This window comes from Molossus molossus, unplaced genomic scaffold (genome assembly GCF_014108415.1).
Source record: "Molossus molossus isolate mMolMol1 unplaced genomic scaffold, mMolMol1.p scaffold_m16_p_20, whole genome shotgun sequence".
Lineage (NCBI taxonomy): Eukaryota > Metazoa > Chordata > Mammalia > Chiroptera > Molossidae > Molossus > Molossus molossus.
The window spans coordinates 4308936-4335353 of NW_023425356.1; the positions used below are offsets into that span (position 1 = coordinate 4308936).

Sequence of the window (26418 nt, forward strand, 5' to 3'; positions counted from 1 at the left end):
CGGCAGGTGCCGGAGATCCAGAGGATAGCGCTGCCCTCCAGGAAAGTGTTGGGCAGGAGGGGTGGACATAAAACAGAGCAGAACTCAAAGTAAGTAAATGACCTAGAAATTCACCGGATGCCTCACGATGCTTATGGGGCAGCAGAGGAATTCAGAGCCCTGGGAGGGAAGAAGCAAGAAAGGCTTCTGGTTTGGGCTATCCGAGCAAGCCTTCTTCCAGACGAAGCAAATGTCGCTTGTGGTCAGTGCCAGTGCCTGTCGTGCTCAGAAGCGGGTTTGCTCTGTGGACCCACCTCCCATTCCCTCTCCGGGGCCTTTGCCCCGAAGGACTTCGCTCCTGGCACAGCTGGCAGGCGGCGTGGACACGGCAGGGAGGCACGGGGGACCTCGCCTTCGGACGCAGCGGCAGGTGCAGGCCGGCCACCGCGAGCCGGGAACGGCGTGGCGCGGCCGCGGCGGAAGCCGGAGCGTTTGGAGGACGGGACGCGGGAACCCGGAAGCGCCGGGCCGCTCCGCGCTGGCGGCGGCGGGGGCAGCGGGCGGCGCCGTGCGGCAGGGGTCGCGGGGGACCCGGCGGGCACGGCAGCCCCGGGCGCCCGGCGGAGCTGAGCCGCCCCGCGAGCGCGCAGCCGGCCGAGCTGCGGGGCAGGTGAGTGGCCCGGGCGGGCGGAGGCGCGCAGCGGCAGCCGGTCAGCGCCGGGGACCGGAGCCCGAGCGCGGCTGGGGTGGCGGCGCATGAGTGACACGTTGTCGCTCCCCGGGTCGACGTGTGGATTGTGCTGGGTGGAGGTGGGAAGGGGCCCGCGGGAAGGGGTGTGTCCGGCGACGGGGAACCACTGTGCGCGCCGGGAGCCTGGGGCAGGCGCTGCCCGGCGGCTGATGGGCCGGGCGGGGGGCGGTGCTGGTGACCCCCGTGACCCCTGGGTGGCTCCGCCCACCGCACTCGCACCCGCACCTCAGCTGCACGGTGCTCCCGAAGCCGCAGGGGCTGCACGACGTGGTAAGGCTGGTGTGGAGGCCGGGTGGGATCCCCGTCGGAACCGCCTGGTGGGCCTGTACCAGGGGAGCGGTTTGCGGGTCTCGGGAGCGAGGATGTTGATTAACATATTCACTAGCAGCTACTGAACACCTCTCGGGAACGTCGGTTCAATGAATGAAAGAGCAGTATGAGATGTAGTAAATGGGCCTCGCTTAGTAAAGCACTTCCATTTCATTACTTTATAGTCGAAGACTCTTACTGTGTTCTATTATGTGCAGCACTTGAAAGTGGAACCAGAGTTAAGTTTTTTGTTTCTGGACTCAACATTCAACTTTGGTAAGGATGAAATTTGGTAGTTTCTCCTTTGGTGCCCTTACTCACTTTCACCAGTAAACTCGGGTTGTTTCCTTTAAGGGAGTGACTTCTAAATTTCCATTTCTGGCTCTCACTTTCTTCCCTAGCCTTGGTTCTGCTTCTTGGACCACTCAAGTTTAGTTTTCCCATTTCTCATTTCCACCACCTCCGTGGTAAATCTGGCTCTTTCTCTGTTCTTATCTGCACAGGAGCAGAAGTTTCCAAACCAAAGTGTCTGCCCTGGGCCTGTCCCCTTCCAGAAACCTCACCTCCATGTTCCTTCTTTTTTTTTTTTGTTCAGATGGAGTGGGAGGGAGAGAGGGAGAGAAAAACGTGGACGTGAAAGCGACACATCCCTCCCTCACCGCCCTACCCCAACCAGGGCCAGGGACAAACTGCAACTGAGGTACATGCCCTTAGCGGGAACCGAACCCAGGTCTCTCTGGACCTCAGGCCAAGGCTCTAACTGCTGAGCCAAACTGGCCAGGGCTCCACGTTTATTCTTAAAGCCATTCTTTGGTCACTCTCTCAGAATGCTCAGTGACTATTAGTTCTGGAATACATTTTTTTTAAAAATTTTATTTTTTGGTACGTGCCCCTACCGGGAACCGAACCCGGGACTCTCTGGTCCGCAGGCCAACGCTCCAACCGCTGAGCCAAACCAGCCAGAGCTAAATTCAAATTATTTAGGGTGACATTCAAAGCCATTCCAAATTTGCTCTGGCCGGTTTGGCTCAGTGGTTAGAGCGTCAGCCTGCAGTCCTGAGAGACCTGGGTTCGGTTCCCGCTAAGGGCATGTACCTCGGTTGCAGTTTGTCCCCGGCCCTGGTTGGGTTGTGCGGGTGGCAACTACTCGATGTGTCCCTTTCACATCGATGTTTCTCTCTCTCTCTCTCCCTCCCACTCTATCTGAACAAAATATCAAAAAATGTCCTTGGGTGAGGATAAAAAAAACAAAACAAAACAAAATTAGCTGTCTGTGGCTCCAATCACAATAATATGTCCCTTTCTTTTTTGGTTTTTAAATTATTTTATCTCACATACCCTAATTTTTAGCCAAACTGAGTGGTTACTTTGAAATGTAATTTCTGAACATGCTGTATTCCTGCCTGCATTGGTCTTTGCTTACATCCTTTCTTCTTGCAAGGAAAGCCTTCCTTACTGTCCTTGTAGAAATTCTTATTCTTTCTTTCTTTTTTTTTAGGGAGAGAGATAGAAACATGGATGTGAACCCTGGCCGGTTTGGCTAAGCAGTTAGAGCATTGGCCCAAGGACCAATTAGTCATGGGTTTGATTCTGGTCAATGTCTCATACCTTGGTTTTGGTTTGTCCCTGGCCCTGGTTGGGTCATGCAGGAGGCAGCCAGTCAGTGTATCCCTCTCTCACTTCGATGTTTCTATCTCTCCCTCCCTCCCACTCTAGCTGAAGGTAAATAGAAAAATAATCTAGGGTGAGGATTAAAAAAAAAAAAAAAAAGAAACATCAATTGGCTGCCTCCTACAGGCCCCCCACTGGGGTTCGAGCCCAAAACTCGCATGTGCCCTGACCAGGAATCCAACCAGGACCTCTCAGTCTCTGGGATGACATGAGCCCATACTGGCCGGACTCTACTTATTCTTTTTTTTTTTTTTTTTATCCTCACCTGAGGATATTTTTCCATTTTTTGTACAGATAGAGTGGGAGGGAGAGAGAGAGAGAAACATCGACATGAAGGGACACTTCGAGCGGCTGCCACCCGCACGACCAACCAGGGCCGGGGACAAACTGCAACCAAAGTACGTGCCCTTAGCGGGAACCGAACCCGGGTCTCTCCGGACCGCAGGCCGACGCTCTAACCGCTGAGCCAAACCGGCCAGGGCTACTTATTCTTTAATGCCTCAAATACCACCTGCTTCATATGCAGCTTTCTGAAGTTTACCTTTAGTCTACACCATTCTCTTTTTGTTGTGTTGGGCTTTATAAATCTTATAATATTTGTTAAATTTGCATTGTACTATGGTTATTAGAGAAATGTATTCCTATTAGAATGTAAGCTTTTTAAGAGAATTGTATCTTTTAAATTTCTTTAGCACTGTAGTACTTGAGCACAGCATTAAGATAGATTAGACTCATAATAAATAATTGCTATATTAAATCATACAGTGAGTCCAGCCGGTATGGCTCAATGGTTGAGCATTGACCCATGCTCCAAGAGGTTGCTGGTTTGACTCCAGGTCAGGAAACATGCCCAAGTTGTGGGCCCAATCCCCAGTGGGGGCCATGCAGGAGGCAGCCAATCGACGTTCTCTCTCATCTATGTTTCCATCTCTTTCTCTGGTTCCCATCCTCTCTCTCGAAAATCAAAAAAGGGGAAAAAAAAAACAACATACAATGAAACAGTCAAACTCTTATATTGCTCCTGGAAGCAAGGACAACTTCTGTTTTGTAGCATTTCCTGATTTCAGACTTTTATGAAGAACCTTATATGTGAAAGTGCTTTTCTGATCTGTTTTAGTACTTCTTTTGATCCTAGTAATAAATTCGTAAGATGATATAGTTATTCTCACCCTGTAGGGGAGGGAAAATAATTTTTTCTCTACTCTTCTAAGTTCTTAGCTGAGACCCCTATAATAAAAGACAGATTAGCAAGCCCTGGCCAGTTTGGTTCAGTGGTTAGAGCGTCGGCCTGCAGACCAGTGAGTCACGGATTCAATTCCAGTCAAGGGCACGTACCTCTGTTGTGGTTTGTCCCTGGCCCTGGATGGGGTTGTGTTGTGCAGGAGGCAACCAGCTGATGTGTCTCTCTCAGGTTGATGTTTCTTTCTCCCTCTCTTCCTCTCCCTCCCTCCCTCCCGCTCTCTCTGAAGAAAAATGGAAAAATATCCTCAGGTGAGAATTAATAAAAAAAAAAAAAGACACATTAGCAAGAGAAAAATGTAAGTTTAGAAACATGTGTACTTAAGATTGTTATGAATTGGTAGCTTAACATTAGATTTCAACCCTCTAAAAATCAAGTGCATCCTAAGTCTTCTCTCCCAGTTCCAGAGTTCAGAATTCACGTTAATATCACTGGGCTGATGTCACAGTGACAGCAGGGCCACCCTCCCTCTGGAGCAGCGGTTCTCAACCTGTGGGTCATGACCCCTTTGGGGGTCGAACGACCCTTTCATAGGGGTCGTCTAAGACCATTGGAAAACACATATTTCCGATGACGATTCATAACAGTAGCAAAATTACAGTTACGAAATAGCAATGAAAATAATTTTATGGTTGGGGTCACCACAACACGAGGAACTGTATTAAAGGGTCGTGGCATCAGGAAGGTGGAGAAACACTGCTCTGGAGGCTCTAGAGGAGAATCCATTTCTCTCCTCTCCTAGCCTCTGGTGCTCCCTGCATCCAGTCGGTAACTGCATCACTGCTGTCTTCAAGGCCAGCATCTTCGAATGTCTCTGCTACATCTTCGCAATGCCTTCTCCACTTGGCTATCTGTGTTTTCCTTTTGTGTCTCTTCCAAGGACACTTGTGTTGGCATTTGGGGCTCACTTAGCTAACCCACGATAATCTTTCCATCTCAGTTTCATCTGCAAAACCCCCTTTTCCAAATAGGGTAACATTTGTAGGTTTCAGGGTTTAGGGCCTGATATTTTGAGGAGCCATTATTCTGATTCCTTACTTGGATCTTGGGCTGTGAATTTGGGAAAGTTCATATTTTTTCCAAGTTTTTTAGTTGACTTAGAGGCAACCCGTGAACACCATTATATACCTATTTCCAATAAAATGCTTGTGGCAGCAATGACTTGATCAATCTTGATTATAGGTGATAATTTAAGTATTATCTCTCATGGTGTGATGAACCACCCATGTCTCCTTCTCCATTGGTAATAGGTCTTTGCTATCTTCATGTCTAGTCAGATCAGAAAGCTGATTCCAGATCCCTCTCGTGTGGTTCTGGAACCACATTTGGTGCCAGCTGTGTCAGTTTGGGTTCAATAGAGAAACAGAGCACTTCACTGTTATAGAATAAGGGATTTATAATAGGAATCAGGGCTTTTACAGTTGTGGGAGGAGGAGGAGGGTCAAGGTCAAAGAAGGGAGCATTCAAGTGCAGATTGGCAGTTACAGAACAGTCAACAGGGAGGTACAGTCCTGCACAGGGAAGACAGTCAATAATATTATAATAACTATATATAGTGCCAGGTGGGTACTAGAAATATGGGGAGGGAGTCACTGTGTAAAGTATATGATTATCTAAGCACTAAGCTGTACACCTAAAACTAATACAAAATAATATTGATTGTCAACTTAATTGCAAAATAAAATCTAAATTAAGAAACAGAGAGTGTTGGAGGATTCCTGGAAAGTGACTAGGCTGCCCTCCCTAAAGACTAGCATGGGTAGACAGGTTAGAGTAGGACCACACCTGGAGCTTCGGGAAGAATTCATGGGAAGCTCTCCCCTCGCGGAGCAGCCTGGTGTCCACAGTTAGGAGCGTGGAGGAGCACCTGGACCCACTGCTGCTCAGCAGGGCCAGCCATTGGGAAGAAGAGCTGACCTAGAGCAGGAAGAATGGGTCCGCTAGAACCTGCTGGTGTGTTCTTAGCCCTGAGAACCTTCTGGAGTAATGGCTTTTGCTTTACTCCTGCCTTCCAAATCTTAGGCCAATTCTAACCTGGTACCACACTGAAGGGAATTTGTGGAAATATGTTTGAGCTTAAACAAGTTGATATAATGTAACATGAGGTACCACAGTTCCCTGTGATATTTTCCTGTTGCCCCTGTGTCATGGCCAGACTCATGAATTAGTTGAGTGGTACGTCTTCCATGTTAGAGGATAAACCCCACGGAGAAGCAGATTCTGTTGGTCCTGTTCATCATTGTGGACCCAGTGCTCGTCCCAGGGCCTCACTGCAGGAAGTGCCTATGAAATACTGATGGCAAATTGTATATGTCTACTTTCTGTTTGTTTGCTTAATTTTTGTTCTTTATTGATTTTAGAGAGAGAGAGAGAGAGAGAGAGAAACATCGATGAGAGAGAACATTGATTGGCCGTCTCCTGCATGCCCCCCAGTGGGGATTGGGCCCACAATCTGGCCATGTGCCCTGACTGGGAATCGAACCTGCAACCTCCTGGTGCATGTGTCAGCGCTAAACCACTGAGCCACACCGGCCAGGCTACCTTTACTTTTTACTTCTGGCCCCCATCTCCTTAGCCTTAGTCATGGATCCCACCCGACTTTTCACTGCTGCCTGCTGGCTGTACGTGGCAGGAAGTGACCAGAGTAGGAAGTAGTGGAGCAGGAGAGCGCAATGAGGCCGCCACACAGCCGAAGGTTCTGTTGTCTCCATCAGTAACTTGACCGAGAGTGCAATACCAAACACTTTTTAATCTCAAAATGAAAATGTAAATCAGTTACAGATTTATATAGTTGAAGAAATATTTATTTTACCTGAATGTAGTCATGGAAATTCTGCAGACTGAAAGACCAAGGTAAAAATTAACTAATTGAAAGTTGAGATGATATTATGTAAACGGTCACTCAGTGCCCAGAGGAAGCAAGGGAAGGAAGAACAATGAAGAGTTGTCTAATTCAGACTGGAAACAGGGACTGGCACTGTTAAAGATTAGAGTCGTTTGTGTGTTATTGAGCAGGATTGTACTTTTCTTTAAGCACTAAAGAGTGAACACACCCCTAAGTACAACATAGTAATCTACTAGGGTGCATATAAAAACACACAAATTAACAGTGTGTTTTAACACTTTTAGTGAACACTGAAGAGTGAACTAATTTAGTGGCAGTGATCATTTCTGTCCTAGAAAGAAAATTGAATATACCAATAATGTAAATTACCTTTAACCCATATTTGTTTTACTTTTTATAAAAAAATAAGATTTTTGGATTCTTCACAGGATTATGGATTTGAACTACAACATATGCTTGGTACTTTTTTGAGACTACTCTATATCTACTGCTAAGGTAGTTTGAAGAAAGATATATAGATATGTGGGAAGTAAAGACCCTTGGGGTGGAATTTATTTGTCATCATGTGGCATACAGTTGTAGGTTGCAGCTTTAAAGTTTTGGCATCGTGTGAGGTAATGGACCAAAAAACTGCAACCAAGGTTATAGCAGTTCTGTAGAGATTGTCTTCTTCTGTTCATTTACTTGGAGAAACCTTAATAGGTTTGTTTTTACGCCAGTAGCTGTGTTCTGCCTCATGTATAATGTGAACTTATATTTGCATAGCACTTTTAACTTGTGTGTGTTTTTTTTTTTTTTAATCCTCACCTGAGGACATTTTTCCATTTTTTGTTCAGATAGAGTGGGAGGGAGAGAGAGGAACAGAGAGAGAGAAACATCGATGTGAAGGGACACATCGAGTGGCTGCCACCCGCACGACCAACCAGGGCTGGGGACAAACTGCAACCGAGGTACGTGCCCTTAGTGGGAACCGAACCCGGGTCTCTCAGGACCGCAGGCCGACGCTCTAACCGCTGAGCCAAATTGGCCAGGGCTAACTTGTGTGTTTTTATATGCACCCTAGTAGATTACTATGGTGTGCTTTGGGGGTGTATTTCAGCACTAATGTTTAGAAAAGGTAAGTATAGCCACTTTAAACATGATAAGGCAGAAATGTAGCCGTTTGTTTTCATAATAGAAGGAAAATTGATTTGCAGAATTTATTAGGTACTTGGTAGTCTTAGAAAATATATGTAAATTTTATTACAGTTTTGAAACATTGCTTAACATCTAGCTTTTTAGGACTGTTAGTGACTGGATATATGTATCAGCAAAGCACAGACATTATTGTCTCTGTAGAAGGATGGGCTTCTCACACAGACGTAAAGATGAGACACAGGCATGGTAAGCTGCTGGAAATAAGTCTTCAGCCAGACTGATTTTCAGATTTACCTACAAGGACCTATTTATGTTTGAAAAGATGAATAGAAATTATTAGTATATAATGTTTTGACTGTTTCTGAACTTAGCTAATGCCTATCAAGTGCAATTAATGATGCATAAACAATGAATTTCTCACTAATCCTGATAAATTTTGGGGTGGAGGTGGTAGCATTGTTTGCACTCCTGATACATTTACTTCATGTAATGGATATTTTGTAAACATTGAAAGCCTCTAAAGTTACTCAGGATTGGCTGACAAAACATTGTAAAGCATTTGATAACTGCTTTAATGAAAACGAGGGACATGGAATTAACAGCAAATGTGCTTAAAATGTACTTCCTAGTATGTTTGAAAACCTTTTTTATTAACTGTTAAATAGTTACTGAGATCTTCTTTGAATTCTAAAGAAGCTTACTAATATTTCTTTCTTTTTTTTATCCTCACCTGTGGACACTTTTTGCATTCATCTTCAGATAGAGCGAGAGGGAGAGATGGAGGAAGAGAGAGAGAGAAACATCAATGTGAGAGAGACACATTGATTGGCTGCCACCCACACGACCCCACCAGGGGCCGTGGACAAAATGCAACTGAGGTATGTGCCCTTTGCGGGAAACGAACCCGGGTCTTGCTGGACCGCGGTCGACGCTCCAACCGCTGAGCCAAACCGGCCAGGGCTTACTAATATTTCTTGTACCAAATGCAGAAGTAAATACTAATCAAGCTATTATCCAAACTCATCAAATCCAAATGAATGAAGCTTAGGTACGAGAAGGGATTTAAAATAATAAAACTAACTGTGTAAATGTCAAGCTCATTTAACAGTTCAGAGGAAAATAGTGACTGGAAAGCACGTACAAGATCTATTAGACTGACCACCAAACCCTGGAATAGTCCTTTTGTGTAGGACTTTTAGAAGTCCTTGCAGTGGGATTGTCATACAAGATCAGTGGGATTGTAGTATACACATACCAGAGATCATACTTATATATTATTATTATTCTAATACAGTGAGTATATACTAATAATTAAATAGGAGCTCATCATGTTATACATTACTGTATGTGTGTGTGTGTATATATGTGTGTGTGTGTGTATATATATATGCAAAGATATACTCAAAGTTTACAATTTAAACATTTAGACAAAACTTTTAGATGAGACATTGAAATTAGAATAATGGAAGTGTGTGTGTTAGAACTGGAAGAGACTTGAGAAATCATATAAAATATTAAATTTTACAAAAATAGCTTAAAATACTCGTGGCTTACGTAATATTTAGAAGCTACTTATTGAAACATTTTAAGGGAATTTTAACATTTTTTTAATTTAAATTTTGAAAGGATGAGAGGAGGATCTGAAATGCTCATGAGTAGTTCAAGAATGGGTAAAGAACTATTTTTTTTCAACTTCTGTATGAGCCTAAAATGATATCCAGAGTGTTTCTAATTGCATGTTGGTGGTGCATGTGTATGGTAGCATCTTTAAAATCCCAGTCTGATCGTTCCAGCACCTGTGTCAACTCTGTTACTATCTGTTGTCCTCACTCATTGTATTTGAGATATTTTCCTACATTTTGGAATCATGAATATACTCATTCTGGGTTGTATCATGGATGTTTTGACTACTACATTATGAGCCCTTGGTTCTTACTTAAATCTTCTATGTTAATAGACCCTGGGGAAGGAGGAAGGGTACTACTCTCTGCTGACATTCACCTTGCATGGGGCGGGAATGGATGACAGGACTCTGCCCCCATCATCTTTGTGGCTGCAGGCCCTAGAGGGAGGAGCTGGGTGCCATCTCTGCTTTCGTTAGTGCAGGGTGGGGATGGTCAGCAAGGCTCTTTCCCACAGATGACATGGCACCCAGTGGGAGGGTTCCATCCTGCAGGGTAGCTGTCTGCCCAGGACTTTGGCCAGAGATGTGGGTTTCTCTTGGGGCATTTTAGTTGTTGATCTGTCTCTGTTGGTGGTTCCAGGGGATAAACTGCTACAACATCCAGGGTGAGATACCTGAACGGCAAAAAAGATTTCCAGGGAATTCATTACTGGATTATCACTCAATACCTATGGTCTCTAGCCAGTTTGTCTGTCTTCACCTTTCAGAGTCTCCTGATAGTTGCTTCTCGTGTTTGGTCCAAGGCAGAAAGAATGGGTTAGAATATACGTACTCCAGCTTGTCTGGGACCTGACGGCTCTTGCTGGCTTTTAAAAATGTAGTTAATGTATTTTCCAGTTTTGTTTATTTGCCCTGTTTATTTTGTTTTTCAGGCAGATGCAGATAAAACAATGTCTGCCAACCTAAAATACCTTTCCTTGGGAATTTTGGTCTTTCAGACGACCAGTTTGGTTCTAACAATGCGCTATTCTAGGACTTTGAAAGAGGAGGGACCTCGTTATCTGTCTTCTACAGCAGTGGTTGTTGCTGAAATTTTGAAGATAATGGCCTGCATTTTATTAGTCTACAAAGAGAGCCGTAGGTATCTAGGTTTTTGTTTTTTAAGTCACTGAAATTTATTTGTTTGGTATTACTTATGTATGACATGTGTAAATATATGTTGGTAACTATACATTTGAACACTTCTGCATTATTTAATACTCTAGTATTAAGAACATTTCAATATTTTTCATTTATTAATACAGTTTTTTTTTTTTTAAGATTTTTAAATTGATTTTTAGGGAGGAGAGAAACATCAATGTGAGCGCAAAACATCAATCGGCTGCTTCCTGCACACCCCCTACTGGGAATTGAGCCTGCAACCTGGGCTTGTGCCCTGACTGGGAATTGAACTGACAACCTTTTGGTGCATGGGAAGATGCTCCAATCAACTGAGCCACACCAGCCAGGGCACCAAATAAAAGAATATAAGGATTGCCCTGGCTGGTTTGGCTCATCGGTTAGAGCATTGGCCTACAGACCCAAGGCTAATGGGTTTGATTTCCAGTCAAGGGCACGTACCTGGGTTGCAGGTTTGATCCCCAGCTCCAGTCAGGGTTGTGCGAGAGGCCTCCAATTGATATGTCTCTCTTACATCAAGGTTTCTCCCTCCCCTGTCCTCCTTCCCCTCTATCTAAAAATCAGTGGAAAAATATCCTCAGGTGAGGTTTAATTTAAAAATATATAAAAATAAAAGAATATAAGGATAATGCTATTCTTAATATGCTACCTTATAATTATTTAACTTTTGAAAAATTAGCATCATTAAAGGTATAGTTTAGACCTAAAGTATCTTAACATGTAGCCCAGTTTTCTTTTTTTACAGGTGAGAAAACTGAGACCTTGAGAGAGGCTACGTGACTTACTCAGTTCCTTAATGACTGATTTTGTCCATTTCATGTTTTTTTCTAGAATGTAGTCTGAGAGCACTGAATCGAATCCTAAATGATGAAATCCTTAATAAACCTATGGAAACGATCAAACTTGCTATTCCATCAGGGATATATACTCTTCAGAACAATTTACTCTATGTGGCATTGTCAAATCTAGATGCAGCTACCTATCAGGTACTGAAAATACATTTCTAGTAGTTCTCTTAACAAACAGACCCACAATCATTAATAACATTAGCTGTTTTCTGTTTCAGGTCACGTATCAGTTGAAAATTCTTACAACAGCACTCTTTTCTGTGTCTATGCTTAGTAAGAAATTAGGTGTGTACCAGTGGCTCTCCCTGGTAATTCTGATGACAGGAGTTGCTTTTGTACAGGTAACTATTCAAGATAAATATACCTTTCACTGCATTACAGTTTCAAAACCTTATTTACTGTGCATGGACAATATGGTTCTATTGTCTAGTGAAGAAACAAATGCTTATTCTGACAGCTGAGATAGTTTTTGAGGGCTTCCTTTGAGCAAGATACTACTGAAGCTAAGAAATATATTAAAGTCAAATTATCGGACATGAAGACGTGAACTATCTAGTTAGGGAAATAGGACACTGCTTTGTGGAAAACAAAACTAATTTTTACTGGATATCAGGAGCATTGGAAATTATTAACATTTCCTTCTTATCGTCCACCAGCTACTCTGAGACCATTCTTTCCTGGCTCTTCTCACATCGTTCAAGTGGTCTTGTTGGTTTCCTTCCTGGGGTCCTCTTTCTTGATACTCCCTTTAGATACTGGGTTCCTGGTAGGCTTGTTATTTCTTTATGTCTTTATATTTGAAGATTTCATCCATTCGGGGGGTTTTTATTAACACTTACATGCTGGTGGCTCCTTGGTCTGTGTCAGCAGCTCTGGTTGTCACGGGTAATTTCAGATGTGTGTATATAAAATCCTGCTGGACATTTTGTTAGGTTGTTCAATAGGCCTAATAAACTAAGCTTTACTTTTCCCAACCAAACCTGTACTTGTCTCTATTTTTGCCAGTTGTTTTTACTCAGCCTGGGAGTGGTCCTAGCCTCTTCCTTCTGCTTGTACATCTAACCAGTCACTAAGACCTCACTGGTTCTGCTTTCTAGTACTTCCAGGTTCTGTCCTGTCTGTCTTCACAGCATTTCCCCAGCCTTCTTTGTTTCTCATGTGATCTTTTGGCGCCTCACTGATTTCTTTTTGCTTTAGTTCTACCCATCCCCCCAAATTCAGCCTCCACGTAGTGACCACTGTGGTCTGTCTAAAAACAAATCCAGTCCTGTTGATTTCCTGCCTTTCAGAGGCCACTCATCACTTTCCCCAGAGTGTAGTGTATATATATCTTGAATAAATATTTTTCATATTTATTTTAAATGGGTTTTAGAAAAATATAACTGGCATAGCAAACCCTTATCTTCATAGATATTGCTTAGGATAGGTTAAAGTAGGTATTAAATTTTAAAAAGGGAGATATTTTAAATTAAAATATCAAGTAATGAATAGTCCAGGTGAAACATGAATTTGACAAAGACCATGAAGATGATAAGCAAGTAACTGGTTTCAGGAGCACTAATGGACAGGATACGGCTAGATGGTGAGCATGGTCGGTGGGTGCAGGGCCGCTCAACTCCTTGGTGCGGCAACAGGAATATCACTGTGGGGGAATAAAACGAGTCCAAGGTTGTCTTTCAAAGCTCTCCTCTGCAATCCCCAAATTTAGTATTGGTTGCATTTTTATCTTCAAGTCTAAGAGTGGGCTCTAAATAGGCACTTGCTGAAATAAGACGGATTAAACTTCCATGCTGTGTTTCATTTTGTTCAGTGGCCCTCAGATTCGCAAGAGCTGGATTCTAAGGAGCTTTCGGCTGGCTCTCAGTTTGTGGGCCTCATGGCAGTTCTCACAGCATGTTTTTCAAGTGGCTTTGCTGGGGTTTACTTTGAGAAAATCTTAAAAGAAACCAAACAGTCGGTGTGGATAAGAAACATTCAACTGGGTAAGTTTGAAATATTTTCAGATGTTATTTTTTTAAAGTGATTCTGTTATATTGAAAGATTTCTATATATCTTTTTTTTTTTTTTATCCTCACCCGAGGACATTTTTCCATCCTTTGTACAGACAGAGTGGGAGGGAGAGAGAGAAAGAGAGAGAGAGGGAAACATCGATGTGAAAGGGACACATCGAGTGGCCGCCACCCGCACAACCAACCAGGGCCGGGGACAAACTGCAACCAAGGCACATGCCCTTAGTGGGAACCGAACCCGGGCCTCTCCGGACCGCAGGCGGACGCTCTAACCGCTGAGCCAAACCGGCCAGGGCTGATTTCTATATATCTTTAAATAAATAAACTTTTCATGAAATGTGTGGTTGATCCATGTATCTGGCAAGGTTTTGGCCTTTTTAAAATTTTGCACTTTAAATGACTATCTTTTATTCAATAAAATGGAATTTTAGGTCTGCAACATAAAGGTAGGTGTAGCCTCTTTCTATCTTCACCATTTGGAGCTTTAATAACTTATCCTTGGTAGCTGTGTTTTTCCCAAAAGATGTTGCAAATAGCCCTGGCCGGTTTGGCTCAGCGGTTAGAGCGTCGGCCTGCAGTCCGGAGAGACCCGGGTTCGGTTCCCGCTAAGGGCACATACCTCGGTTGCAGTTTGTTCCTGGCCCTGGTTGGGTTGTGTGGGTGGCAACCACTCGATGTCTCCCTTTCATGTCGATGTTTCTCTCTCTTTCTCCCTCCCACTCTATCTGAATAAACTATTGAAAAATGTCCTTGGGTGAGGATAAAAAAATAAATAAAAAAGATGTTGCAAATAATTTATATATTTCCTCACCTATAAAATGTACATAAAGTACTTTATATGTTGCTATGAGGATTGAGATAATGCATGCGAAGTTTTTTTTTTTTTTTTTATCCTCACCCGAGGACATTTTTCCATTTTTTGTACAGATAGAGTAGGAGGGAGAGAGAGGAAGGGAAAGAGAGAAACATCGACGTGAAGGGACACATCGAGTGGCTGCCACCCGCACGACCAACCAGGGCCGGGGACAAACTGCAACCGAAGTACGTGCCCTTAGCGGGAACCGAACCCGGGTCTCTCCGGACCGCAGGGCGACGCTCTAACCTCTGAGCCAAACCGGCCAGGGCTGCATGCGAAGTTTTTAGGATAAAATACCTTGCATAAACTAAGCACTGATGTCAGCTATTTACATAAACATGCAAATATCAGAAAAGAAAGACATATTCAAGGTTTGTGTGAGTTGCCTTAAATTTTCTTGAATTATAAAATAAACATAAAAGTTGGTTCAGAATTGATAACTCTGTGATACTTCATGGATGTCTTATTCATTGCTTTGACCTCATATGAAGCACAGGCTCAAAGTTTTGAAAGGATACATAAATAAGTAATAGATAGCTTGGAATTACAAAAACATAGTCTAGCCAGTGTGGCTCTGTGGTTGAGCGTTGACCCATGCACCAAGAGGTCACCGGTTTGATTCCTGGTCAGGGCACATGCCCAGGTTGTGGGCTCGATCTCCAGAGGGGAGGCAGGAGGCAGCCAATCCATGTTCTTTCTATTTTATTTATTTATTTATTTTTTAATCCTCAACCAAGGACATTTTTCCATTTTTTGTTCAGGTAGAGTGGGAGGGAGAGAGAGGAACAGAGAGAGAGAGAGAAACATCGATGTGAAAGGAACACATCAAGTAGCTGCCACCCGCATGACCGACCAGGGCCGGGGACATATTGCAACTGAGGTACGTGCCCTTAGCGGGATCCAAACCTGGGTCTCTCAGGACCACAGGCCGACGCTCTAACCGCTGAGCCAAACCGGCCAGGGCTCCATGTTCTTTCTCATTAATATTTCTGTCTCTCCCTCTCACTTCCTCTCTCTCTAAAATCAATAAAGGAAAAAAATTTTAAAAAAACAAATTAAAAAGTGATTAGCATTTTTCAAACATCAAGCTGTCAGGGATCAGCAAACTGATTAGATCCCATGTTAGAGAGTGGAGAAGCAGGAATTCTTATTTCCTGTGGTTCTTAGGAGTATAGATTGGTATAACTTTATTGGATCTCAATTTGGGAGTATTTAACAAAATATTAAATAAATAAAGTCTTTGGTGTAAAATTTGCACACCTGGATGAGAGTTTATCCTACAGCTCTGCTTACATAAGAGCACAAAGGTAGGTTATTCATTTCAGCACTGGTGCGGTGGGAAACATGTAGAGGACTGGTCAGATAAATATCAGTGGGATTACCTAGTGTAGTGATTAAGATCATGGTCTCCAGGGCCACAGTGGTGGAATCCAATCCCAAGTCCGTCACTTAGCTGCAGCATGAGCTCACCAAGTTCACTTAACATCTCTGTGGTTCCATTTCTCCACCTGTCAAATGGACAGGACAGTATCTGCCTTGTAGGGTTATGTGAGTGGACATATGTAAATCACTTAGACTAATTCATGTAATATATGTATTTCATGTTACAATGGACTATTATATGACGGATAGAAAGAATGCTGTAGGTCTGTACATACTGACATACAGTATATACATGTCAGTATTTTATACATTTTTGTAATTACCCAGTGTTCTTTTTATAATAAAAAACCAAAATCCTTGGAAGTATTTATTTTTATAATTGTGTATGTAGTAGGCCAATATTATTTTCATGTTCTAAATGAAACACATTAAGATGATAGAGCTGGCATAGATGAAATTTTAGAAAGATCATTTCACATCCCTCCCAGTTCCTTTCCCTCTGGTACACTTTGATTATTTACAGCTCGATAAAAGAAATCCTGTGCTCTGACTGCACTCCTTACCAGATAGGAGAAATGCCCAATGCCCATGACTTCACTCAGAGTGGAGGACTGGGAATCCTGAGATCGGCAGCCACGTGACAGCTGTGCTGTAGAGGTCAGGGCTGCCGCAGTAAGACAGTCCCGCTCTCCAGCGACTCCCGATGGAGGGCCTCAGCAACAGCAGGGTCTGATGTCGCCTATGACTATTTCTTAACTCTAATTTTTTGGATATTACTAATTGAACCTTCAGAACTTCTTAAGGAAAAATGCATGCTACTTTTATGAGCTTTTATATCTGCAGGTATGTATGTGAATATGTGCAAATCTATATCTAGCAATAGGAAGATACAAGGTGTATTGAAATCTGCCCAAAGTGGGCATTTTACAAATATTTGAAAGGACAGCCATGTAATCATGCAATCTCTGCATTATATTTTGTTAATGCTCTAAGGTTGGTAATCACTGTTCTTTTTTATATTCTCATGTCTTTGTCTTAGACTCCTAGTACTAAGTATACTTTTGTTAAATTTATATAAATATCCAAGTAGAAAAATTTTGAAGTGGCCAAATTTTATTAAAAAAAGTATAAAATTATTTGGAATGTCCATGGACAGCTTATGACATAAACTTTCCATTTTTTTAGGTTTCTTTGGGAGTATATTTGGATTAATGGGTGTATACATTTATGATGGAGAATTGGTATCAAAAAATGGTTTTTTTCAGGGATATAACCGACTGACCTGGATAGTTGTTGCTCTTCAGGTAAAACATTTATTTTTATATTTAATGCTAATTAACTTGACTCTTAGACAACCAAAGTAGCTACCGATGCCCTGCTGCGAGGAGGCAAGGCCCCTGACGCTCATCGCCGCTGGGTGACTCCGGGCAGTTGAAGTAGCATGGTCTTCATGCCACGGTGAAACCTCTCTTTGAAGAGGGGACGTGAGTGAATTCCGTGGCACTTCAGTTTAACCTGATAAAGTGCAAGTTTAAAAAGAGAAGAGTTGAAGCTGAGAGCAAATGTAACTTCTGATTTTTCTGTACCCATTCTGGTACAGGAAGTCAGTGGTCAGCCCATCAGGTCAGGGAGCACATCCAGAAGTGTAATCTACGACAGCTTGTACCTCCTGTAGTAGTTATATTTTGGAACTTCCCTGTCAGTGACCTCAGTTTATTTGAAGTCCTCCAGGGTTGAGTAATTTCATCTGCAGTAAAGACTTTCCGAACTCTCGGAGGACATGGAGATGCAGGCACAAGCCACTGTCCTCACAAAGCCTTTCCCTGTAAGGGGCCAAGTACCCTTGGTTGGCAGTCATGGTGGCAAATGGTAGTGGTGTTTTGAAAGCAGGAAGGTTACTTCTATCATTAAGATAAGAGAAAAGGAGACAGAATAAGTGAAAACTGAGCCAAAATTTGAAGTAGAAATAGGGTAAGTCAGGAGAGTTTATTAATAATGGCTTTTATCTTAACAAAGAGGGAAGCCCTCTTCCCTGAAGATTTGAGTGAAATAAAAAAAGGTTTAGTACAGTTGGTATGAGGGATTCAACGGGAGGAAACAGAATGAGAACATTGTGAAGAAGTATTGGAACTCAAATGTCAACTGTAGTGAGCTCAGTTGGACTAGTCTGTGACTTTTGCCACGAAAGCTCTGTCCTTGGAAGAGGTTCTGTGAAAGTGTCCAGGTGGCTAACCCAGACTGGGAAGCTGCTAAGAGGGACCGGCAGAAGACAAAACTATGAAGTATAGTCTGCTTTCATTATTTAAGTAGCCACAGTGAAATTGAGAGGGATTTGGTACAAAATTCTCTTTGTATTCTTAAAGACAACAAACAAAACCGTGCTTTGAGAAAAGTAATGAATACAATGAAAGGTGGGTTTGAATGGGGAGAAACTGAGGAAGAACGTGACGTTAGGAAGCTATTGAAAGGCTAGTAGTAAAATAACTTTAAGTAGCACTTTATTTTTATTCAAAAGTAAAAACATTTCACAAATTGTGACCAGTCTTCCCACATTTGTCTGAACAGTGATGTTTATATTAAATTGGATAAGAATAGATATTTTATTCGTAATATGATCAGACTCTGTTATGACAAACTGCAGGTTACACTGGTATTTACTTTATCAGACACCTTTTGAAATCAGAGGACTATTGAACAAAACCTAGAAGGCTACTGGTTATAAGAAATGTTTGATGAAAATCATTTATAATAATGGGATTAAATTCATAGGACAAAAGCTTAAAGCTTCTGTAAAGCTTGAGTAATGACATGGTTTTGAGAAGCAGTTTTATGTACATATATATATATATTTTTTAATTATCTTTTAAAACTTCTGCAGGCACTTGGAGGCCTTGTAATAGCTGCTGTTATAAAGTATGCAGATAACATTTTGAAAGGATTTGCAACCTCTTTATCCATAATATTATCAACACTGATATCCTATTTTTGGCTACAAGATTTTGTGCCAACCAGGTAACATCTTCTTTTCTTTAAACCTCCAAAAGGATATAGAAAAATAAGAATTTTTCTTAAGGTCTGGTCTGAAAAATCTTGCTCTATTATAACTTTCGAAGAATCATAGAAATGTTATAAAAGATCCATTTAACTATCTTTTTAAAATGTTTCAAATTAAATGCACAAAAATATCTTCCACTGGAAAAACCTTTTTTTTTTATCCTCACCTGAGGATATTTGTTGCATTTATCTTCAGATAGAGTGGGAGGGAGAGGGGGCAGAAGAGAGAGAGAGAGAAACATCGATGTGAGAGAGACACATCACCAGTTGCCACCCACACGACCCTACCCGGGGACGGGGACAAACTGCAACTGAGGTACGTGCCCTTAGTGAGAACCAGACCCGGACATCTCTGGTCCACAGGCCTACGCTCTAACCGCTGAGCCAAACCGGCCAGGGTGAAAAAACATTTTTAAAGATTTTTATTGATTTTTAGAGAGAGAGAAAGGGAAAGGGAGGGAGGGAAGGAGAGAGAAAGAGAGAAAGAAATGGCAATGGGAGAGTGAAACATTGATCAGCTGCCTCCTGCATGCCCCCTACCGGGGGTGGTTTAGACATGTGCTCTGATCGGGAATCGAACCAGCAACCTTTTGTTACATGGGGATAATGCCCAATCTGCTGAGCCACACCCGCCAGGGTTCCATTGGAAACATTTTTATACAAATTTAGCTGGCCAGAATTTTCCCAATAGATGTGAATGGATTTTTTCCCCCAAAATAAAAAGTCATATTAAAAAGTTAGTAAGGCCCTGGCTGGTTTGGCTCTGCGGTTAGAACGTCGGCCCGCTGACCAGAGAACCCTGGGTTCGGTTCCCGTTAAGGGCATGTACCTCGGTTGCAGTTTGTCCCCGGCCCCGGGTTGGGTTGTGTGGGTGGCAACCACTCTATGTGTCTCTCTCACATCAATGTTTCTCTCTCTCACTTCCTCCCTCTCTCCCTCCCGCTTTATCTGAAGATAAATGCAAAAATGTCCTCAAGTGAGGATAAAAATGAATAAATAAAATAAAAAGTAAGTCCTATAAAGTCATAAAAAAGCTATATAATGACATCTAAAACTTTTTTGAAGATTTTATTCTCTTGAGGAAAATGTATGTCAAAGTTAAGATTGTTATTCTAGTTTACGTCCAGTTTAAGTTCTAATACCAGCTTAAGTTCATTCCCAGTTTATAGTAAGGGATCATATTTATGGATAAAAGAAAAAAGAAACCAAATCTCCCTGCAATTAATCTTCCTTTTAAAAAGCATCTAAAAAAATTGGTCATGAGTTTTTCTTTCTTTTTTTTTTTTTGGTACGTCCCCCTAGCCACTAGGGTCTAATGGGAACTGAACCCGGGACTCTCTGGTCTGCAGGCCGAGGCTCCAACCACTGAGCCAAACCCACCAGGGCAAGTTTTTCTTGTTACTACGTTGGATTTTATTTTTATTTTTATTTTCCCAGTTAAATGCTTTACTATGCTATCTGATATTTTTTTAAAATCCTCACCCAAGGATACTTTTCCATTTATCTTCAGATAAAGTGGGAGGGAGGGAAGGAGAGAGAGAGAGAGAGAGAGAGAGAGAGAAACATTGATGTGAGAGAGACACATCGACTGGCTGCCTCCCGAAGGACCCCGACTAGGGCTGGGGACCAAATTACAACCAAGGTACATGCCCTTGACTGGAATCGAACCCATGACTCTTCAGTCCATGGGCTGACGCTCTAACTGCTGAGCCAAATGGCCAGGGCACTATGTTGGATTTTAAACTGAAATTTACTTTGGTTTGAAAAGAATGCAGATATTCCTTTATATTTTCAAATATATTTTTAAAAATTGAGATCTTACTCAATCTACTGCAGGCAAACGGCATATTAAGATGAAATACATTTCATACATCTTTGCTTCGGGAGACAGTATAGTGAAGTGGGTAAGAGTGAAGGCGGGCCCTGGCCGGTTTGGCTCAGCGGTTAGAGCGTCGGCCTGCGGTCCTGAGAGACCCGGGTTCAGTTCCCGCTAAGGGCGCATGCCTCGGTTGCAGTTTGTCCCCAGCCCTGGTCGGTTGTGCGGGTAGCAGCCACTCGGTGTGTTCCTTTCGCATCGATGTTTCTCTCTCTCTCTCTCTGTTCCTCTCTCTCCCTCCCACTCTACCTGAACAAAAAATGGAAAAGTGTCCTTGGGTGAGGATTAAAAAATAAATAAAAAAAGAGTGAAGGCGGGAGTCAGACACAACTGGATTTGAAGCCGATCTTCCACTTAGACTTATGGGACAGGAAACATGATACTTACACTCTCTAACCTCAGTTTCCTCGTGTATTACAAAAAGAGAACAGTACTATTACTTCCTCTTGGGTGGTTGTGAGAACTAAAGAGAGAATGCATGTAAACACCTAGCTGAATACCTGGAATGTAGTCAACAGGATTTGTTAGCCGCATTACTGAAACACTTGCTCCAATTATGCTTGTTAGATAAAGAAATAGAAGGAACTTGTTTTGCTTTTAATCTGATTGTATCTTTTTCATTTTTCCTTCATCTACTTAGTGTCTTTTTCCTTGGAGCCATCCTTGTAATAGCAGCTACTTTCCTATATGGTTATGACCCCAGACCTGCAGGAAATCTCACTAAAGCATAGCCGAGTGCTCTCTCTCACTGGCTTGTCACAGTGGTGCCCTGGGGATTGCAACATTCAACTCACACAGAGGACTTCTGCAGATTCTGAGAAGGTATCATGCTGAAATCTGACCATACTGTTCAAATGGTTTGAAAACAAAAATATTTAAGGATAAAATATGTGTAAATATCACAGAATACCTATTGCATCTAGAAATCCAAACTTGAAACTATTTCCAGGGATTAGAGTCAGTGGAGGAAACTTGAAATCTGAGTTTAGAGAGATTTCACCCTTTTGATTGCTGCAGAAATCACCTATGCACTTTTTACCAGACCACAGGCAGCAAATGTCAGATATCAGTTTCTGCAAACTAGAGCTATTTCATTTTATTCCATGTTTTTATCTTACTCTTTCTGTATAGATATAGCCAATCACATGAAATAGTCAAAGTTTGAAAATTATAATTATCTATAAAGTTGTGAAGAAATAGAAGTATGATCTGAAAAACATTTTCACGCATCTGAGATTTCTATATTTATACAAAAGATTGGTAAACAAAAGATAGCTAAATGTTATTTGTTCAACCACATAAAATTGATGAAGTAACATTCTGGATCTGATTTGTCAGAGAATAAAGTTCATTATTTATATTTAAATTCCATGTAGAGAAATACACATATTTCTCCACCTACATTTTAGGGTCTTTCAGGGCTTTGAAAGCAATCCAGTTGCTCCTGGGCTAGGTGGGGGCCAGGGGCTTTGACACTAACTTTGTGTCCTTCATCTTAATTGCATTTCTTTTCTGTAAACCAGATAAATCTTTATTAGTACTTTAAATTAAATGTGTGTGCTCCACTGAAGTTTTAATATGTAATTTAAAGGGATTAAATACTCATTTAATAATTTAAAATAAAATAATTATTATCTAATATCTCCATTTGGAGAGTTTTGAACTATCAAAGCATGGACTGTGCACATTAGGATGTTTTTTTATGAGTATTTTACTCACTGATCTGTAAAATCTACAACTGTTAACAAAAGCAACCACCAAAAAATAGTAGACTGCTATCAAGGAATTGAGACCAAAACGACTTTTCTTGGAGACGTTCCAGGTTGCCACGGTATCACATTATTTCAAATGGCACTCTAACTATAAATTCAAGGCTGCTCAGAAGAACTTCAGGGGCCGCTCACAAACCCACCATCCCCAGGAACACTGATCACACCTCTGGGACCGCAGCTAGTTCCCAGGTCTCCTTGTGCTGCTGGGAGGAGCCACCACTTGCCTTTAAATACGGTTTCTTTGCCATTTTGATTAGCACTGGAATTGAAGTTACAAATTACATGAGTTATTTAAGAAGTTGGTACAAGGGAGGGAGAATATAGCAGAAGTGATAAGATGAATTGGTGGGCAAAATACTTTCTAAAGTTGGAATGTGGGTTTAATTATTGACTAGACAGAATTACCTGTTGAGTAGACATATTTTACTTTATTTTTTTCATTCTTATTTTATATTTTTTAAAAGCTTCCTGTTCTAATATAAAAACTGTAAAAAGTAAATATTTTTATATCATTCTGATGTTAGGATTTTGTTGAACAGAATTTGGCTCAAAAATACTATTTTACAAAGTTGAGTACTCTTCGCTAATTAGGTTTGGCTGTTACTTTGTTGAGGCAAACCTGGTCTCTATAGGACACAGGCCTGATCCCTTTCATCCAGAGTTTAAATGTGTTTAAAATCACAAAATATTTTAAACGATTTTGCTGGTGATTCTAAATGGGCACCAAGCAGACTTTCTGGAAGCCTGACATATGATTTTTGGTGACCAGGTAAAAAGACCTTTGAGAGTAGTTAGTAACCTGCACATTTCAAGCATGGTGCTTTTAGACTGTAAAAACACTCAAACTGACATCTTATTCTTCCTGCAAAGTGAAATCCAAGTCCTGCAAATGCATAGACATTGAGACTAAATATAAAGATTTATGTTTAGCCCAGAAGTAGTTTTGGTTGTGTAATTATATATTAATTCATTATGTACTCACAATTAATTGTTAATTCAGGTTTAATCTGTCCTATTTTAACACTTCAGAAAATAATACACGAACATGATTGGGTATCAGATATGTCAGTTACAGTGATAATATATTTTCAGGTGTCCAAAACAACACAATTTTCAAGATTCCCAACAAAGTCTATAAAATTATAATCAAGAGTTGTGAGAAAGGAGAAAATAGTCTGAAGTATATTTTCAAAGCAATTTTTTATTGTATTTTGCTTTTCTAGTCAGTTTGAAAGCATTACTAGAGATTGGGTTGTGTAGTTCATACTTTCTAATTCATAAAGACATAATCACATTTGGGAAGGTGGACCTGTATTCCAGATTATGTCATATATACACAGATACGCCATTTCATAATGATGGCTCCTTGACTATCTAAATTCAATATTTTTTAAAGTTTACTTATTATCTCTCAACTACTTTATTCATTATAAAAATATGCTAATTCATGGGAGAAAAGTGCCAACTGATAGTTCTCTTAACACTTAAGAACATGGTATTTGGGAATAAGAGTTTGAAATGCCACGTGAAGATGTTTCCACAGAGTCATAGTGTCAGTTCTGTAACAAGTGCTTTTGGTGTAGGCTGTTTTTATGGTGGAAGATGTAGTTTAGAGATGCAGAATTTAAATGTTTACATCAATTTATATTGAATGTCACATTTCATAGAAGGAAGGGTAATTTGATATTTAAACTAGATTCTAAGGAGACAGAATCTGAAAGGAAACTGTGCTCAGTAGACATAGTGTAATGCTTACTGTTCTTAAGAATTGATACGCTTTTCCTACATATCAAATTATTGGGCTTTTAATATGTCATCAGATAGTCATTCAACTGAGCTTCTTTTAAAAACAGGGTTTAGCATTACTCATTTTACTTACACTTTCATTGTTTTAATATTTAATTACACGTTGATGCATGCTTTACATAAGGAAAGGTTTATAAAAGTTATTTATGCTATATTGAAAGTCATTTTAAGAATCTCTAAGATATGTTGCATATTTAAAGTAATTATAGGACCAAAGAAAAAGCACCTTTGTGAAAAGCTGGTCCTATGTGCCTTGCTTTACCAAAACACCTGACTTTGTTTTCTGGAGGCTATTACTGTAATTCACAACTTTGGATACTTAGGCAAAATTAGGATGTTTAAGAGTAACTATGATTCAATTTTTGGTTGTTTCAACATCTGCTCTGTAAATCCATTACCTAACAGAATATTAAGGTAGGCATACTATACAAGCATTAGTGGATAGAACATATTTAAATAAATTATGTCACCAGCCCTCCATCATTGAGTTTTTCACATTTTAACAATGGTTCATAACTGTCATGGTTTTGTTTATTGTTATATCATTTACTGTGACTTAAACAAATACTAATTTGGGTTCTGAAATTGTCTATATGTCTATATATTTTATTTGTTTAGAAAGATTATTTTGGGCTTGGGAATGTAATTTGTATATTTAAATTTTCTATGAGCTAATTCAAAGAATATATAAACCGGTTTTTTGTTAAATGGCTTTTTAAAATTGATAAATTTTGTTGTCATTTTTTGGTATCCAGTTATGTACTTAGTAGATTTATGAAAATAGATGCTTTTCATAATTAACTATATAAATGTCTTCCTATATTTCCTTGCTTCTCTACTCAACAGGATCAGACATAACTCATGAATTAGACTCCTCTGTATATTTAACAAATGACTTAGGGATCTTTTCCCTGCCTCTCTAGTTCTCATTGTCACGTGATCTTTTTCTAACTTATGCTCAAGTATAAGAGACTGGGTTTTATTTAAACTAGTCAGAATTTCTCTACCTGGAGGAGGATGATAGTCTACACTTTGTTTTAAATGATCTCTTTGCTAACCTCAGGGTTAGGTAATTACAGTAGTTGGTATATATCTTCATTATTTGAATATAATTGCTGCTTTTGTGACTATCAATTCACTGCATAGAGATCAAATGATAAGCAATATAAAGGATTTTATTGGCACTTCTATTACTGAAGTAACCTTGTACAAAATGCTTTCTTTTAAAAGGTCTCTAAAATAAGAATATCAGCTTTTTAAAAATGTATATTTTTCTTTGGTATCTTTTCATGAAAAGCACTTCTGCCCTGGCCGGTTTTGTTCAGTGGTTAGAGCATCAGCCTGCAGACCAAAGGATCATGGGTTCAATTCCCAGTCAAGGGCACATACCTGGGTTTCAGGTTCAAACCCCAACCCCAGTTGGGGTCATGTGGGAGAAAACCAATCCATGTGTCTCTCTCAACATCAATGTTTCTCTCTCTCTCCCTCCTTCCCTTCCACTCTATCTAAAAATCAGTGGGAAAACATAACCTCAGGTGAGGATTAACAAAAAAAGAAAAAGAAAAGCACTTTAATTTGGGGGGGTGGATATGGCAATATTTCTTTTGTTGAAAGTACCTAAAAATAAAAAAAATAATAAAAGAAAACAACAACAACAACAAAGTACCATATATCACAATCCTCAAATCCCAGGGCTACACAAATACACCTCGTAATCTAAATTTCATCCATGCCACTGCCATTCCACAGTCAGATAGTGACCAGCAATAGTAATCATAATGGTCTTCCCTACTGTTCTGAAACAGAGAATTCCTTCCAAACAAGACTATTTACATATACACTGAAGAAAACAGCAGAGGAAAGATTTAAAATCCTACTGTAGTAGAGAGCGTCTTGGTGACAGCAAATACAGGGGTTTCCCAAATTCACCTTTAGGGTTGATAATTCACTAGAGAAACAGACTCACTGAAAGCTATTGTATTCACAATCCATTTATTACAGAAAAGGATGCAAATTAGAACCAGTCCAAGGAAGAGACACAGAGAGTTGAGTCTAGGGGGCGCCAAACTACACAGTCCT

The 26418-nt window shown here is 40.8% G+C and overlaps 1 protein-coding gene across 5 annotated transcripts; it reads left to right on the top strand.

Annotated features, from left to right (window-relative positions):
• Nucleotides 1-527: 527 nt before the first annotated feature.
• On the top strand, nucleotides 528-21583 carry SLC35A3 (solute carrier family 35 member A3). 5 transcript variants are annotated; one of them, XM_036273512.1, is made up of 8 exons: nucleotides 528-649; nucleotides 10489-10693; nucleotides 11567-11721; nucleotides 11802-11924; nucleotides 13394-13565; nucleotides 17017-17135; nucleotides 18710-18843; nucleotides 21402-21583. In XM_036273512.1, the coding sequence occupies exons 2-8, from the start codon at nucleotides 10507-10509 to the stop codon at nucleotides 21490-21492; spliced, it is 981 nt and encodes a 326-aa protein (XP_036129405.1). In that variant the 5' UTR covers nucleotides 528-649; nucleotides 10489-10506; the 3' UTR covers nucleotides 21493-21583. The 5 variants fall into 5 exon arrangements, with proteins under 5 accessions (XP_036129405.1, XP_036129409.1, XP_036129407.1 ...); XM_036273516.1 differs by lacking the exon at nucleotides 528-649 and adding an exon at nucleotides 980-1000 and having other exon boundaries at nucleotides 21402-21519; XM_036273514.1 differs by lacking the exon at nucleotides 528-649 and adding an exon at nucleotides 1207-1315 and having other exon boundaries at nucleotides 21402-21519.
• Nucleotides 21584-26418: the final 4835 nt, after the last annotated feature.